General features: G+C 40.0%; 1 protein-coding gene across 4 annotated transcripts in view; it reads left to right on the forward strand.

Moving 5' to 3' along the window:
- Positions 1-4,493: 4,493 nt before the first annotated feature.
- The window catches only part of psme4a (proteasome activator subunit 4a), a 34,117-nt gene continuing 20,658 nt past the window's right edge, over positions 4,494-17,952 (forward strand). Inside the window, exons 1-16 of one of the 4 annotated variants that reach the window (XM_034201900.1) lie at positions 4,494-5,197; positions 6,519-6,659; positions 6,853-6,969; positions 8,914-8,970; positions 10,350-10,394; positions 11,297-11,446; positions 13,337-13,400; positions 13,493-13,567; positions 13,906-14,028; positions 14,123-14,215; positions 15,416-15,681; positions 15,840-16,026; positions 16,135-16,224; positions 16,324-16,388; positions 16,764-16,914; positions 17,800-17,898. In XM_034201900.1, coding sequence (XP_034057791.1) covers positions 5,001-5,197; positions 6,519-6,659; positions 6,853-6,969; positions 8,914-8,970; positions 10,350-10,394; positions 11,297-11,446; positions 13,337-13,400; positions 13,493-13,567; positions 13,906-14,028; positions 14,123-14,215; positions 15,416-15,681; positions 15,840-16,026; positions 16,135-16,224; positions 16,324-16,388; positions 16,764-16,914; positions 17,800-17,898 — 1,920 coding nt within the window. In that variant the 5' untranslated portion in view covers positions 4,494-5,000. The remainder of the gene's footprint in view (positions 5,198-6,518; positions 6,660-6,852; positions 6,970-8,913; positions 8,971-10,349; positions 10,395-11,296; positions 11,447-13,336; positions 13,401-13,492; positions 13,568-13,905; positions 14,029-14,122; positions 14,216-15,415; positions 15,682-15,839; positions 16,027-16,134; positions 16,225-16,323; positions 16,389-16,763; positions 16,915-17,799; positions 17,899-17,952) is intronic. The other 3 variants (XM_034201902.1, XM_034201901.1, XM_034201903.1) reach the window with 3 other exon arrangements.

Here is a 17,952-nt window from a genome sequence, read left to right on the forward strand (position 1 = left end):
CGCAGGTTGCTAGGACACCGACACGTCATCAACTTCCGTTAACAGCAGCCTACGCCTACAAATAAACGATTCACACAAGTTAAAACAACATAAGTAATTCAAATGTGCATTGCCAATCATGTTTTATACCTTAAATATGTAACGTCCACGCTTCCGTGTTTTAACGCTACACGTTACTGTGCGTTACCATTAAATATATCTTCTTTAAATATATATTTTTTAACACATTCATGGTTGCTTCCTTTTTGTACCTCTTCGTTTGACCACAAGATGGCGATCACTGCTCACCTTTAGTCTTAGGAAGTACTGACAGGCCCTGCTTCAAGACATGTTGTAAAGTAGTATGCTATATTTTAACACAATATACAAATAAAAAAAATTGTATACTTCTAATTAATTAAATCACAACTTGCAAATCAATGACTGGATGAGATTAAAAACAACAATACATGTTTTACTTTTGGAAATCCCCACACTGAATAGGTTAAACCAGCCCATTCTTCCTTTTCCTTGGAAACTGTCTTGTTTGGTGGTGGTTGCAAATGGAGCACATACAACATATAATGTCTGACAGTATTCTCCTTCCTCTCTTGGTGCTGGGGTAATTTCCTCAATATGTTGAGGTGTTTAATTTTGTAGATCAATAAATGAATTCTCAAGTAACCCAAAGTAGGCTACCTGCTATAACTAACTTGGAGCTTTATGTTCTTTGTCAAAATGAAAGCTGGGAAGTGTTGCAACGCCTAGCCAGATTAACCAACACACTCGTCAGAAAGGGATATGCAAAATTGGCAGAGCCCCCTCCAAGCTCAGCAGCTGGGAAATATTCCATTGGATCTTATGACTAGACAAGGGAGAGGGCTCATATGCTTCACTGATGCAACTTTCAGCAATGAAGAATGATTGTAATCTCTTCTCACGTCTTTAATGTCAAACATGTGAAGGTATTGTGAAAGACTCCTCCATCTTTGTACAAGGGAGGCAAAATAAGACTGGGAGCAAAGTCAGATTAAGCTGTATCTAACAGGTTGAGACTAGATCTCCAGCATCACCATAGCAGATGCTGTGGTCCTCATTATTTAGTGGGAATGCTGACACAGCATTCTAACTATCTGTTATGCTCCGCACAAAATTATTTATTATTCCGCCGGGTTATTTTGCGCCTCTTCTTCTCCCACATTGAACATCGCAGAAACTCCGTTCGAACATCAAAACGTTCAGCTCGGTCGGGAATCGATGGCTATTACTTTTATCATTCATAACTTATAGTCATAATTCCAGAGATACATCCCATAATTCATCACATTTTTAACATGGAAGTCAATGGAGAAACTCTTCAGACTTCAACAATCTTCATGCAACTTCAACTGCTAACTGCTCCTTCTTCAACTGCTAACTGCTCCTTCATACTTTCACTCAGAAACCTCATTCCAACTTTAAAGTGTTACACATCTTTCTGATATTATTCGTGTAACACAACTTTTAAATCTGATTCATACTTTTAGAGATATTAAACATTGTTCAGACCTTGGTAAAGAGGCCTTCTTCAGATTTTAGAGTGCGTGATGTCACAGCTAGAGTGGAGGACAGATTTCATTTTGCCTTCATACTTTCTTTTAAACCTGCCATAATTCCCAAACCCTACATTCCTGAGACATAATTTTTCATGAGAAACGTAGGAAAACATCTTGTAGCTTGAAAAGAAAAAGAAATTAAGCAAAAATAATTAAACAAAAGGCCTCTTGAGGGCATGAAGTGACAAAAACGTTCAACATGTCTCCATTAAACCCCATTGTAAGTTCAGCCTCATCTTTCCCCACCACAGCAGCCGCACACCTTTAGTTAATCTGCCAAAAAGGCCACATTATTAACCTGAAAGTACACAAAAAGTGCACTTCAGATGCTCAAGTTCCTTGACATGCTTCACGCTTTGAAATGTCACCGATATCTGTTACGGTTCTGCAACAAAACGTTCACATGTAAGAGGTTTATCTCATTCAGAACAATGAAAATGCTCTCCTCTCACTGATTACATCACCATGGAAACCTTGGATCTCTGGACACATCGTTAGCTCAAATATAAACACCTGTGTCATGGAACACGATGATGTCATAACTCCAACTGACATGCTCAGAGCAGCAGACTTCAGATAATGGTTAATGGTCCGGCCCTCAACAGCTCTACGTCAATTATGGGGTGTCATCATATGCCGTTTCCATGGAAACGCATCCCTCGCCATAAAATACGATGTTGTTGTGATACCTATGCAAATGGTCTAAAACAGCACCAGACTTCAGATAATGGTTAATGGTCCGGCCCTCAACAGCTATACGTCAATTATGGGGTGTCATCATATGCCGTTTCCATGGAAACGCATCCCTCGCCATAAAATACGATGTTGTTGTGATACCTATGCAAATGGTCTAAAACAGCACCAGACTTCAGATAATGGTTAATGGTCCGGCCCTCAACAGCTCTATGCAATTATGGGGTGTCATCATATGCCGTTTCCATGGAAACGCATCCCTCACCATGAAACACGATGTCGCTGTAACTCCAATGGACACGGTCCGATCGTCCCCAAACTTCGCTTGTATATCACCGGTCCATGCCTCAACAGCTCTACGCCAAATCTGAGATCTCATCATAGGCTGTTTCCATGGAAACACATCCCTCGCCAAAAAACACGATGTTGTTGTAACTGATATGAAAATAGTCAAAACACCACCAGACTTCAGATGACAGTTAATGGTCCATCCCTCAACATGTCTATGTGCCATTAGTGAGTTTTCCTCAAAAGCTGTTGCCATGGCATCACATCCCTCGCCGTAAAACACGATATTGCTATAACTCCTATGAAAATGGTCAAAAAGTGCTCAAATTTCACATGTGCTAACAGTCCAGCCGTGAAGACATCTACGTGACAGTTTTTAAATGTCTTCAAATGCCATTGCCATGGCAGCACAATGCTCGCTATGACACAGGTTTCCTCATAACTTCAGTGAAAATGCTCCAAACGGCCCAAAACGTCACAGGTTTGGTAACGATGCAGCCATCAAAACATCTAAGCGTATTATGGGGTGTCATCAAATACCGTTGCCATGGCAACAGATCATTCGTCATCAAGTTAGTTCAATAGTTTGCAGTTCAAATATTCTGCTGCTTTTCCAAGCTTTTTTACTTTCTTTTCTTTTCTTATCACACATTCAAGCCCCCAGTGTTCATGTATCATTTCGATCTAAATTCTTCACTTTCTTCTTACACATTACATTTCAGAATAGCAATTCAGTGTCAGCTTTTCAGCATAAAGCATTCCCACTAGCAATCTCTTCAGGAACTGCATTCTCGTATTTGCTGTTCAGATGCTAAATCCTGGAAGCATCTGAACTACAAATCAGGTTTGTCTACAAACTTGGCCCAGGCAACTAGAAAACACATCCCTAGTATTGCAAATGGAAGTTAACAAACATGTGTTTCTCTGTCATGAGTGCAGTTTAGAACAAGAGGAAGAGGGTCATCATACATACAGCAGACACTGATGTAGTGGCAGTCAATAACAGGTGCTGTTTCCTAACCCTGTGCTGCCAAGCCCTTCTGAATGAGTTTGGTTGAAGGGGGGAACAGAGTGGCAACCACTTCTACTGGACTCAACGCTGCATGTGCTCATGTGCCCTCTGTTACTTCTCAGGAGATTGCAAGAACTACAAATCGTTGAATCAGTGGACTGTAAGGAAATAAATAAATATGAACATTAGTATTATCAGCATTTTTGTTCGCATATGTTCTATATATTCACAAGATGTAGGTAGGCTACTAAACATTGGCAAGTTCCACATTGGACTTCTTCTTTTTTTTTTATTGTAATTTTAGGTTTATTTATAAATGAATGTGATTTTCAAGTCATTAAACAATACTGAAATGTTAAAAGTATGCTGTTCCATGAATAAGCCTGTTAATATAAGTGCATAAGCCTGCTTCAATCACAATTGTGCAAAAATAATATATAAAAAGAATAGAGTTGCAGCCATTGCCTGCCTAACTCTGGGGTGTCTACATTTACTTTGGTTTGTCACTATTTAAAAAATAAACGTATTATCAAAACAAAAAAATGCATTTCAGTTGAATATGTAAAAAAATGCCAAAATGTGCTAAACTCATAACTATTTGTGGAGGTCATGGACCTCATTGGAGCAGAAGTCCAATCAGAAACCTCATCATATACCTAATACTGCTAAACTGTCTTGCATAATTCATAAATATAATAATAATAATAAAAATGTCCTACATGAGCTTATAACTGTCTTAATACGGCATACGAACAGTAAATAAATGCTACTGCAGTGGCTGTAGGAAATACACCAGAGGACACTAGGTCTTAAGTGGATTTCATGTCATCCTGTTTGAGTGGCTAAAGGATAAGCAGTTATAAAAAGCATGAATGGAGAGGGGAATGCTGGGAAGTGTAGTTCTTAGCAGTAGCTAGCGGATATGACGGGTGGTTATGTAGCTTGTAGCCGGGTGTCGTCTGCCCTCTGCTTTGCCGTAGTTGGATGAATCAGTCGACGTTCACAGTCCTTGGGATATGACTGTGCTTTTGTAGTAGAGAGCTAACTTTAGCTATACCGTTAGCTGGTTGTCAGGTTTTAGGATTACGTTGACCGAAAAAGAGGAATTCGAGTGCCAACGCATTATTTGGACTAACTCGTGACTTTCGTTGGCCTTCATATTTTTAAATATGACGTTGTTAATGTTATTGTTAATAAGGAAGCTAACTTAACTTTAGCTAGATGACTAGCTAGTGTGTCATCAACTTGTGAATCTCACAACTTATTCACTCCATAACAATCCTAACGATTCACCGTTAAGAGGTAGCTAGCAGGGAAATTGCTAGCCGTCGTATTAGCCAAGTAGCATTAAAAACGTGCACGGAGAAGCCGAAGGAACTTAGACACAGTAAAATTCGCTAGCATAGTGAAGCTAGCCGGTTGGAATTTGTGATATGAAAAAGGCGCAGTCTGACACATTGGGGTTTGTTCCTCAAAAGGACATCGTATACAACAAACTTCTGCCCTATGCAGAAAAGCTAGATGATGAATCAAATGATATTTTGAGTAAAATAAAAGGAAACTTGTGCCGAGCTGTACAGCTCAGAGAGATATGGCCCGGTGTGCTGTTTTGGACAAGGAAACTCTCCACGTAAGTAGCAGTACAGTAGCTAACGTTCATCTTTGGTACCCTCACTTAAATGTTGTATTTGTAACACATTTTAAAAAACTTCTGATCTTGAGCCGGATAACATATTGTGCAACATATCTCTGTGTACATGTGTATTTGACATTGAAGTGTTGCTTGCCTAACAGTTTGTTCCTGTTGCAACTATATTCTGGTCAAAGTCACGAACTGTAAACATAATGTGTTGTTTATGGGTTAACTCTAGATGTTCGATAACGTGTTATGTTGTGCCTTGAAACTACAAACTGCCCATTGTTTAAAGAAACGATCTGGGCTTCATAATTAGGGGGAAACCTTGAGAAATACACTACCTGACCCAGGCACTATATTGTTGTTTATTGTTTGTTGTTTATTTAAGGATTCCCATTAGAAGCACATGGGTGTGTCTAGTCTGATCTTCCTGTGATCCTGCACATAGATATACAATACAGACATACAGTAAAGTACATTTCAAAGAACTTACACTAAACAGATACAGACAGTATAGCATAATGTACCTTATTGTTATTAAAGTTGTGCTTGTGTTATGACTGACATTTTTTTAAATTCTTAAGGTCAGGAGACAACTTAAAAAATATCTTAGAATCAGATACCTTTATGGGTCCCACAGAGGGGAAATGTAAAATCTCAAATATAAAGAACACGTTTTAATGTTATGGATTCATTCACTTCCTGTGAAGTTGCTTCAAACAACACATGTTTTGATATTCAGTGTAATGTTGAGATCATCATCATCTGTTATTTGTTCACATGCTAAATGCTAAACAGATGAGTCATGGCATACTGTTCATTCTTACTTCAGGAAACACAACTTATCCCAACATAGTGTTACAACCTTTTTGAATTGATCTAATAGGTATTTATTTAATAATAAAGATGAAGATAAAATATTGTGCATAGTACAGTACATAAATAGACTGTTGTTTAATGTGTTTGGTTGCTGTGCTGTCTTTAATCCTTTTCAGTCCCCAGTGCTGGTGCAATGCTCTGTGCAAATGTGAGTCACTGCCAGCTCAGAGACGGAAAGTTTACTGTTGAGTTGACCCAGATTCTGTTCCCTAGTTTTTTAGCATTTTAATAGTGATGGAAATATGTATTAGTCATTTTTAAAGGTCTCAACATAGCTTATGCAGCTTCAGTTGTGTTTAAATACCTGCTCTTGTTTATTCTACTTATGTTTTTACACACAAGGGAACATTAATGTTCGTGCTACTCACAGGGGCACTGAAAACGTATGCATGTTCAAACTGGAGCAATTATCCCTAAATATGTATCTTTTATTTAGGTATATGAGACTGTATGGGCGGAAGTTCAGCAAAGAAGACCATGTGCTGTTCATCAAGTTGCTCTACGAGCTAGTGACGATCCCCAAACTGGAGATCAGCATGATGCAGGGCCTTGCTCGGCTTCTTATCAACCTCCTCAAGTAAGACTGTGCCCCAACTGTTCTACTCAAAAACGTGTACACTTTCTGTGAGAGCTTTACTATGAGCGCTAAGTTAAATGCTAAAAACCCTGCAACCTCACCATTGATATCAATTTTGTGAAAGTGATGTTGTATGATAACCTAGGCTCTTTGTGTTATTCTCATCTATCTGCATGTCTGATTTATCTTGCAGGAAAAGAGAGCTACTGTCACGGGAGGACCTTGAGTTGAACTGGAGACCGCTGTATGAGCTGTACGACAGGATTCTCTTCTCCAAGACAGAGCATCTGGGTCTCAACTGGTTCCCCAAGTAGGCCCTCAGTTATTCACTGCTGCTGTTGATATGTTGTTGCTTCATGCTAAATCAAATAATTGAGGAAATGCAATGGACCTTTGGTGAGGCTGGTGTGTTCACTGTATTTCAAATGTTCACGGAAGGTGGATGTGTAGGAAACTATACGTTTATTTGCCACATTTGGATATTAACAAGACCTTTGTTTTAATGACACTTTAGTCATCAATCACGAGCAGGATTTCTAGAATGCGCCCCCCCCCTCCTAATAATTTGTTTAGGCTGTTGATAGTGAAGTAATTATTTAATCCATATATTGTTGAAAAATGTGACAATCATTTTGGCATGCATTCCCATCATGGAAAACAGAAGATATCAAGTGACAGAATTTCTGGTGTTGGAAAAGCTAATGTTGACAACTGAGACTGATGTCACTGAATATTAAATGTTCTTGGAGGTAAGATTTATTTTCTCTTGGAACTGATCATTACCAGGCAATACCTCTATTGGCTTGCACTAATCAATACTTAAATGACCATTTCCCTGATGTTCTTAGAGTATCACACAAAGGCCCATCCCTTTTTTTAAATGCCTTTTTTTTAATTCCACATATTTAATCTATAATCAAAGACTTTGATATTGTATTAATAAGTGTATATATAACATGGAAGTCTAATCAATGTTTGACATTGGTCACTTTGTTAATTAGGTGCTCTCACAACTCTAAAGTACACACAGAATATTGTAATCATTTAGAGACATGGATACTATTATATATCAAGGGAAATCTGAACATTCTTCTTAGCTTATGGGTTTCAGTAGTTCTACTAAAATCTTATTGTGTTTGCAAGATTGGACCAGTTCTTGGAAAACAAAAGGAACATTTTGTGCGCCACATAACACTGTCCACTATGACCCTTACACAGTTTTAGAAAGCAGTTCTAAGTAGTTGTCGATTTATTCTATGCAACACCCTTATAAAGTCCCTATAGGCGCTTTCACACTGCGGTACTTTTCCCACAAAAGTGCATGTGAACTTAGTTAATGTGAACTATTTAGTTCGCATGAACTAAGTACAGATCGCGTTCACACTGTAAAAAGTCCCTGGGGGTGGATTAGGCAAATGAAGCCACTGACGTCACTTGTTCTTCTTCTGCTTTGGGTTTACTGGCAGGCCGCAAACCACTTCACGGCGTATACTGCCACCCGGAGTCCCCGGCCGGAAGTCCCCGGAGTTAGGGACTGGCTTCAGTAGAAGCTGCTGGGAGTCCCAGCAGCTTCTACTGAAGCCTTCCGAGTAAATCGCCAGAACGCCGACACCTCCTCATCTCCACCGCTCCCATGTTTTATTTTGTGTTGCCATAAGTTAGTCTCTCTGCGTTTCTACGCTGGGCTAATGCTAATGCTAATGCGAGGATAATAAAATGGCGGCTTCACAAAACTTTTTGGGAGTTTTGCGGGGCGTGGTTTGCAATCCTTCCAGCCAATCAGAAATATAGCTCTTTTCTCACAAAAGAGCCGCTCGAAAGTCCCTGCTCTCTAGCAGGGACTTTCGAGGGGGTAAAAAGGTTCACATGAACTAATTTTAGTACCGGCTCTTTTTGGTGTGAACGCGATAAAAGAGTTCACATGAACTAAGTTCACATGAACCTTTGTGGGAAAAGTACCGCAGTGTGAAAGCGCCTTATGATGTAGCAAGCAGTGCGAGGTGCTCTTTTATGGTGCTATGGGAACATTGACCCTTTTCTTTAAAGCGTCACTCTTACTTGACAGCTGATGAAAGCAGGCTACTTTGGCTCATTTCCAGCTCAACTCTTTCAAAACTCTACTAACACACACAAAACTGATTCTCTGAAATGGCATAATAAATTGTGATGCAAAGTATGTTCATATTTTTCAGTTATTGGCACTTTGTTGTGTGCTGAATGTGTTCTTTATGCCTTTGTCTCCTTTCACATTCAGTTCTCCAAGGCCTCGTTCATCCTCTAAACACTTAATGATAAAATTGGTTCAGAGGTGGTAAGGAAAATACTTCTCTTTGTGTTTTTACTTTGAATTCATCTTTGGAGGCACTTGTTTTTGTTTTTATTATTTTTGTATACATTGCATGTGAAAACCAAAACTGGACACCCCACATTGTGATAGAGGAAAAGTCAAGACTTAAGCAATGTTAACATTTCACTCAAATTGGAGACTGTCGCACTGCAGCTAACACATTTTTTTACTCTTCTCCTATCCCCCATATCCAAAATGAGACAACAGTGTAGTTTATTTCTATCTATAGTGGGTTATGTGGCAGCAATAAAGTAACAATATAAAAAAAAAATTAGGAAGTAAACCTTTTTATTATATGCAACATGAATTGCTCTATATGCTGCTTAACAGTGGGATTAGTATTACTTTATATGTTTTTTGTTTAGTTTTGCTGTTTTCCCTACTTAGCCATACCTTCAGTACGACGCAGCATTTTCAGCACGTTCCTCCTCTCCTGGAATGCTTTGGGGGGAACGAGAGAGTTCACTTAAACTCGGATACAAAGGTCACATAGTGTAGTCTGTGCTCCCTTCGGCCTCTGAGTGTCTGAGCATCTTGTAATGGGACACTCGGTTTGACTAGTTCTTGCTAATGGATTTGCAGTGCATGAGTTGGTACTTGGTCTGTGGCTGGTGTGTTTCAGGCTTACACTGCTAAACATTTGAGCTATAGTCATGCACTTAAATAGTGTCAGCTGCTTGAGTGTCACCTATAATTCAAGTTTTGTTAGAATGTTAAATGTAGAGGATGACATCTACAAGAAGACTGTAAATATTTTGAAAATAAGTGACCAGTTGTTGGAGTGGAATTGGCCGGGCATTTCCAACAAGGCATGGCTTGAGCTTGCATGCAAGCAGATCGGTGGGATTGTGGGCTGGGAGCTCAAAAGCTGTGGTTATATCGGTCAGGAGCTTTATGTGACGTTGTGAAGATAATCATGTCAGGCGTTTGTGATGTGCAAGACATTTTATAATTAGTCATTAATCCAGAACCACCTCTGAGAAATTGTTCGAGTTGTGATCGAATTGAAATATTTGTGTTATGAATGAACATTAATTGAATTATGAATCCATATATTGGCATGAGGCCATCCAGGAAGATCAACAGGAAACAACAATTGGCACTTTATTATCCGTGAATTGATTACAGTCTGATAATAATGACTTTTTATTACGATTTTCTCACTTCACACCAGATCCTAGGGTTTCCTCGTTCACTGTACACCACTCAGGCGTGTGAAGAAGTTTCTGTGTGCATGCAATCAAAGTCAAGTTGCATTGGTGTGGAGATTGTTTAACATCACTGTTTCTGGGGGGGTGGATTTGACATGCCATAACATTCCTCTGTCATTCTGTTTTTTACAGCTCTGTGGAAAACGTGCTGAAAACACTTGTGAAAAGCTGCAGACCGTAAGTACTGGTCTTACTGTCTCTTCTATTTGCATTTTGGCTCCTTTGGGGTATGTGCAGGAAAACATTGGCGGTATATTAGTCTAAATCAATATTGAATTTAGTAAGTTAAAAAGACATTAAATAATAGAAAGAGGGATGTATAAAAAATAGTTATCTTGTTCTAGCCGAGAAGTACCCTCATTTAATGATATGTGGATGCTGCTGCGGATAAGGAAGAGTTCAATGAGTTCATAATTCCAAAGCTTTCCTGCCACCAGCAGCTACCTGATTGTTTTCCCTCTAGTAGCGCCCCTGCAGGTATCTTAGGAGACTCCTCGGACTCATCCCTCAGTTTGTACTTAGGCAGATAATCCTATCATCTCTAATTCTGTCTTGTGTGAGAGTTTCCTGTCACTGTGAGGAGTTGTGGTCAGCTGCTGTGACGCTGTTGATCATTGGTGAGACGGGGGGTTGTAGCAATGGTTGGAAGTGACCATTTTTTTACAAGGCCTCCCATGGATGTGAAACCGCACGGAGTCTATGTGACCTGACGTGCTCAAGCACATAATAAACCATGGAAATCCCCATGTGGGACTTTGAGCCCACAAGATTGAACCTGCTAAGAATATGTTGGGTGTGTGATTTGTTATGTCACGCTTTTGGACTGATTGTGAACATTGAAAATCCAGTCACTGCTTGTTTATAACGTGAAGACAATTGTTTTTTATTGGATTGAAACTATCACCTAAGTCCTTATTCTTGTTACTTTATACAAATGTAGTTTAGGGTTCTCTTTTAATAGTAAAATCCAGTCATCATCATAGATTAATCTGATGTGTGTGATGTTTTTGTAGCACTCCTTAAAATGCTCTGCTTGTTGGGATTGTTGTCTAATTGCTATTCTCTCTCTGTTTATACAGATACTTTCCGGAGTCTGCTTCTCAGGAGATGCTGGATGAATGGAGACCACTCCTCTGTCCCTTTGATGTCACAATGCTAAAAGCCATCAGCTACTTTGAACTCTTTCTACCCACGACTCTGCCTCCAGAGCTGCACTGCAAGGGGTTCAAGTAAGAAACCTCTCATTGTTTCCGACATGTGGAGATCCAAGATTTCTCCGTCTAAAAAGATCGTATAGCGAGTAGCTTAGCTTTGAAAGTTAGCACTTATCAGCTTTTAACAATTTAGCTGGATCCTTTCATTGGCAACCAAACAAAGGAACGGCTGCACCTTGTCAATTGACCATCAGCTGTTCCAATCTGTGGAAATGGGTCATAAGATTTTTCCAGGATTATGACAGTGTCAGTAGTCTGCTTCTCAGATCTCAACCCAATAGAACTCCTTTGGGATGAGCAGCAGTTGGCCTTAGGAATGCTGGCCCCATAAGTGGGCTCTGTAAGCATGGAAATGAATTAATAACAATTGTTAGTAGCATCTGGTATGCCTTCAAAAGTGTAGGTGTATCTGGATGACAGGAAAGTACTAGCTTCTACTATATGTTCCGTATCCATAACTTTCTTACAATTTTCTCTGAAGTTTTCTGTAGATGTAACTATGATTTAGTCAATTTTCATTCATCATTATTTTGTTTTTTGAATATTTATTTCCTATATTTTGTCAAACGTTTATGCCTGGGCAGCCAATAGACACATTTTAGCGGGCACTGACAACATTCTAGGGCTGTACCCGAATATTCGTTCGTTGGAGTACCATTCGGGTTTCAATTTCGTTATTCGGATATTCGTTTTTTTTCCTTTTTCCTTTTTTTTGGCAGGCGCTTTGCACTGCGGCTGCCAAATTGAATGTTTTGAAAGCTCCAATATCAACGTAATAGTTTGTGCCTCTTCGGGGGGTGCTAACACTTAACTATAAACGTTATCATTTAATTTCTCCATCTTTATATGTAGATATTACTTTTTCTCCGTTAATCCCATAGCAACAACAACTTCCTGTCAACAGCGATAACTCTCCTTCAAAATAAAAGCATGTCCATACAAAATAGGAAGCCAAGCCAAATTACACTTAAGACATATACAACTGCAACGAAAGTAACACACACAATGCAATATCCTTTTCAATTTCAAAGAACACAAATTGGGTTACATACATAAAACAACAATACTGTGTAGAATAACAAAATGAATGCCCTGAATAAACTGAAATACACGCGTTGAAGCGAACCGCTTCAACGCGTGTATTTCAGTATTTCAGCTGTTGACAGGAATATTCGAAAATTCGCTGCTGATTACTACCGAATATCCGGAGCCCGAAAAATGGTATTCGGGACAGCCCTACAACATTTTTTTCTAAATTATCTTAAATTTAAAGATCATTGTAACTTTACCAAAAGAATACTATCCGTATTATATTCCTGATAATCCTAAACATCCAATACCAAATTATATAGGTCTTTAGATTGAAACCTTTTCCGAATGATGAACCCATCAGAAAAGCACTGCCCTAACTTGTTGTACACAAGTGTACGTACAGTACCTCCTGGCTATGGTGTGTATTTCATTGCCAATGCTGCTTGTCAGAGAAACAAACTATCACGTTTCCTTGATGATCTTTTCTTGGTCACCGATTGGAAATGACTTGCTTCATGCTTTAGTTTCAACGGAGTGGCTGTTATGATCCTTTTGACAACATGGGTTTGTGTTACTTATAAGTAAAAACCTGAACTTCTAACCTGTTATGCCAAATGACATGTCATGGGATTCATATCCAACATATTAACCCATCAAATAATGTGCTACCCAAACTTATTGTAGACGGGTGTACCTGTTTACCTAGCCAGAGAAGAGTGTTAATGACAAACTGCATTGTTAGAGGCTTTTATATGAAAATGACCAGCCAATCTTCCCCCATCCTTTACTTTCACTGACCTATCTGTTAAATGTCACATGTTCATACTTTGTAGGGTTTTCTTCTACTCTTGTAACCATTTGTTTGTCCGACAGGTTGTGGTTCGATGAGTTCATAGCTTTATGGTTGTCTGTGCAAAATCTTCCAAGCTGGGAAATGGTGAGTAGATGATTTGTCTGAAAGACATTTTAATGTGCAATAGTCAGTATTTCTATCTTCCCAGTTGAACATGTTTTCCTTCATCTCTGCAGCATCTGGTCAATCTCTTTGCTCGCTTGTCCAATGACAACATCGGCTACATTGATTGGGACCCTTACATCCCGAAGGTTTGTTCCTTTTTCTTTTTATGCAATCACCCATTACTCAATGTAGTACTTGCTTGTTTTAGAAATTGAATGTGTTGTCTGACCTTTATGATTTGGGCACATGGTGTGTATTTCATATAAGCAACCTATCAAGTGTCCTTGTTGCTGTTGCTTACTGAAGGGAAGTGACTTGCATCATGCCTGTTTCGACTGAGGGATTGTTTTGATTCATGAATTTTGACATCACTAGTATGAGTTATTTATCTCATGACCTGTTAATTCCAAATATATGTTAAGGACTTTTTGTTCCAAGGAAAATAATTATTAGACCCTTATTGCTTTTGCTTTTCACATTTCAGATTTTCACAAGAATCTTGAGGAGTTTGAATCTCCCTGTGGGCACCAGTCAGATGATGGTAGCACGATATGTCACCAATGCCTACGAAATCGGCCATGTGGTGCTTTGGGTCTCATCGCTCCTGGTTAGTTTGCTGTTCATACATGATGTGTTTGTTAAGAAAGTCACTGTTAATGTAAAGTGTATTGCTAGATTGACCCTTACTGTGTTCATTTCAGGGAGGACCCAGCAAGCAGGCTCAGGAACAGCTCAGTGGCCTTTTCAACAGTATTACATCCTTCTTCCACCCGTCAAACCATGGCCGCTGGTTGGTGAGTCACTTCATACTTCTTTTGGACGACTGTGGAATTATAAACTACAAGGGATGTTGACTGTTTCACAGCTGTGTTGTTGGGCATCAGGTAAAAAAAATGGACAAATCTGCATTAATAACTTGTTAGTGACTCTATGGGGTCAGCAGATCGTGTACTTTTCTGTGATAAATACAAAAAATATAGCAGTAGCGTACATCGAAAAGAAAAAAATATAAGAGAATAATGATAAACAACCTACATATGCATGACTGTTACCAGGGAGTTTAGATAAATCACTCACTTGGCTTGTCCAAAGTGAAGTTAACACAGCATACCAAAGCGCTCAGTGGCAACACAATCAAGTTTCCTGATTCTCTGTATCAACTTCTGAAATAACTTGCAAGTGAGAGGCCTACAATGCTATTAAAGGTCACCGGGAGCAGGGCCAAATGCCTTTCTGTTATGACCATCCACCGATACAAGATTCGAAGCACCACCGTGTCTTCGTACACAAACCTTTATTTTTGGCAGGGGCCTGTGTTTGTCCATATATTTGGCTGTTGCTTGGAAACACGCGAGAGGGTCATTCACTTAGTTGATTGCGCAACTGTCAACATGAAATGAAACCACAGCTAAGAGGAAAAAGTACTTTGAAAGTCGAGGTTGTATCGTTCAGAGAATTAGCTTAGCTATTCACTAAAGGAAAAGTGAAAGTTATAACTTCATCTAGCTAACGGTTTCATCAAAAGTGACTTTCAATAAATGCAATAAATACAAACTCAGAACAGCAACAATCCTACCACAAGTACACTAGCTCTCAATAAGACAAACCAATCGTTGCATACAAAAATTGGAGATGAAGAGATTATTTTGTATTGGCCAGGGCAAAGCTAAAACAGATAAGTGTTTATTCTAACTATTTTGTCTCTGTGTAACAAAGTGATATTATATTTTGCAGAATGAATTTTCAAAGTGATTTGACTGTACTAAAATTATTCTATAATTGTCCATTCAATAGAGTACTATCTTATCTTATGCATACAGGACACATAGATAATATATCCACAGTGTCTCATTTTGTTTCTGTGTGTCCAGTATGCTCAATACACCATCCAATTCTCCATGTGTCCACTACAAGGATGTCCACTTTCCACCTGTGTGTTGGCCTCACTGCTTTCTCATGTATTTATCTATCCCTCCCTCTGTCCTCATGTCCAGATGAAACTCATGAGGCTGCTCCAGCGTCTCCCAGCCAGCATGGTGCGGCGGCTGCACAGAGAGCGCTACAGGAAGCCCACATGGCTGACACCAGTCCCAGACAGCCACAAGCTCACAGAGGAGGATATCACAGCCTTTGTGGAGAGCATGATGCAGCCGGTGCTGCTGGCCATGTTCAGCAAGACGGGCAGCATGGATGCAGCCCAGGCCCTGCAGAACCTCGCTCTGATGAGGCCTGAGCTGGTTATCCCCCCCGTGCTTGAGAGGTAAGTCTTTTATGAAAACGACAGACTTTCAATGATCCATCTTTGACCCAAGTTCTGCTTCTTCAGAATTTAGAGCGCGGTTTTCCGCTCTAGATAAAAGACGAGGCCGCTTTTGGAGAGGAACACAAAGGGCTAACTGTTCTCCGTCTCTCCCACAGAACATACCCGGCTCTGGAGACTCTCACAGAGCCCCACCAGCTGACGGCCACTCTGAGCTGCATGATTGGAGTGGCACGGAGCCTAGTGTCAGGTGGGCAGCGCTATCCTGAGGGGCCCACTCACATGCTGCCCCTGCTCATGAGGGCTTTGCCGGGCGTTGACCCAAATGATTTCAGCAAGTGCATGGTGAGCTCCATTGTGATTCACTTTTATCTTCTCACAGCGCTCCCACTATGTTTTTGGAGGGTTGTGAACAAGTTATTCCGTCTGATACAAACATTCCTCTCCCCACAGATCACATTCCAATTTATTGCTACCTTTGTGACTCTTGTGCCTTTGGTGGACTGTTCGTCCGCCCTACATGAAAGAACTGACTTGACAGAGGTGAATCATAATTATATATCATCTCCTAAATAAAAGATAAGTTGTTGAATGGTCCTTGGGTTTACCTTGTCATATCTTTTTCTTGTCATCGCCTTTCAGGTGGAAAGGGAGATGTGCTCAGCCTCAGCAGAGTTTGAAGACTTTGTGCTTCTATTCATGGACAGGTACGTAGAGATTTGATGAGGAACAGCATCAGCAGCAGTGGCTGTCAGTAACACAGCTGAGATAGGAGAGATTTATTAGGTCTATCCACAATAAAAGTACTGTTCATGTAATGGCTCAAACAAGATTTCCAGTCATCTGAATATTATTTAAATATTCTCCACTTTTAATAAAGAAGAATTTGATACAGCAAAAGTACTGCTCTTAAAAACATATTAACTTAAAAGAAAGACTGCTTCTGACTCGAGAAAAAAACAGTCTTATACCAGAGTAGATTTTTAGATGTGGCATCATAACCAAAAGTATTTTCTCTATTAAGATATCGAGTGAAATAGTATCCAAACATTTTAACTTATTTGTTTCTGTCATTCGCACAGATGCTTTGCCCTGATAGACAGCAGCACTCTGGAACAAACCCGTGAGGAAACAGAAACAGAGAAGATGACTCATTTGGAGAGTCTGGTAGAGCTCGGCCTGTCTTCCACCTTCAGCACCATCCTCACCCAGTGCTCCTTGGACATCTTCAAGGTGAAGAGTCACGTCTCATTCATCCTTTTCAGAGCACTATAAATTAGGGCTGTCAGTCGATTAAAATATTTAATCGCATGATGTCCGTAGTTAATCGCACGGTTTTTATCTGTTCTAAATGTACCTTAGAGGAATATTTTTCAAGTTTTTAATACTCTTATCAACATATGAGTGAACAAATATGCTTTATGCAAATGTTTGTTTATTATCATTTGAACAATGACAAATATTCTCCTGAATATTCTCAACACAACAACCTGGAACCTCTCTCTCTCTCTTCACTCTCTCCCAACCCCGTGTACTTCTCTGCACTGAGCCAGTTACTCGAACAGACAAGCCTGTTTACAGTTGTCGGCGAAATGCCGCTCCTCTGTCTTCATAACAGTCAAAGCATGACACTGAAGTTCCCACAGGGGTCAAAATAATGCGCTGTGATGTGCAGTCTACACGTTGGATGCGATCCGAATGATCTCACACAGTCCCTCGTCCTCCACAATGTTAATTGTCCTGCAAGCTGTAGACACCGCCACCCATTTAGCTATCGCTGTTGAAAGCTTGCTGCTCGTAGACGCCGTGTCCAGGCGTCTCCCCGGCATGCCGCAAGCGAGCGGCAGGAGCGGGGCTGTCAGCATCAGCTGTGTGCTTGGCTTGCTGTTTAAAACACCTTTTTTTGTATCCATATCTCTCGCTAGAATCTCCCACCATCCAACTAACAACAACAACAACGTCAAGCCTTTGGGCTCTCAAACTACGGGGCGGGCCGAGTACAAATGCGTTAATCGCACGTTAAAATAATTAGTGGCGTTAAAAAATGTTTTCGTTATTAAAGCGATAACTTGACAGCCTACTATAAATATGAACACATTTTTCCCATTGTTTTAACAGGTTGCTCTTAAAAAGGTGTTCAACTTTGCAACCACCAACATCTTTGAGACACGAGTAGCTGGCAGAATGGTGGCTGACATGTGCAGAGCCGCTTCCAAGGTGAGTCCCCTCAGACTCTTCTTTATGGCCCATCAACTTCCATGTAGCTTATTA

The sequence above is a fragment of the Gymnodraco acuticeps genome, unplaced genomic scaffold, assembly GCF_902827175.1.
Source record: "Gymnodraco acuticeps unplaced genomic scaffold, fGymAcu1.1, whole genome shotgun sequence".
NCBI classification, from domain to species: Eukaryota; Metazoa; Chordata; class Actinopteri; order Perciformes; family Bathydraconidae; genus Gymnodraco; species Gymnodraco acuticeps.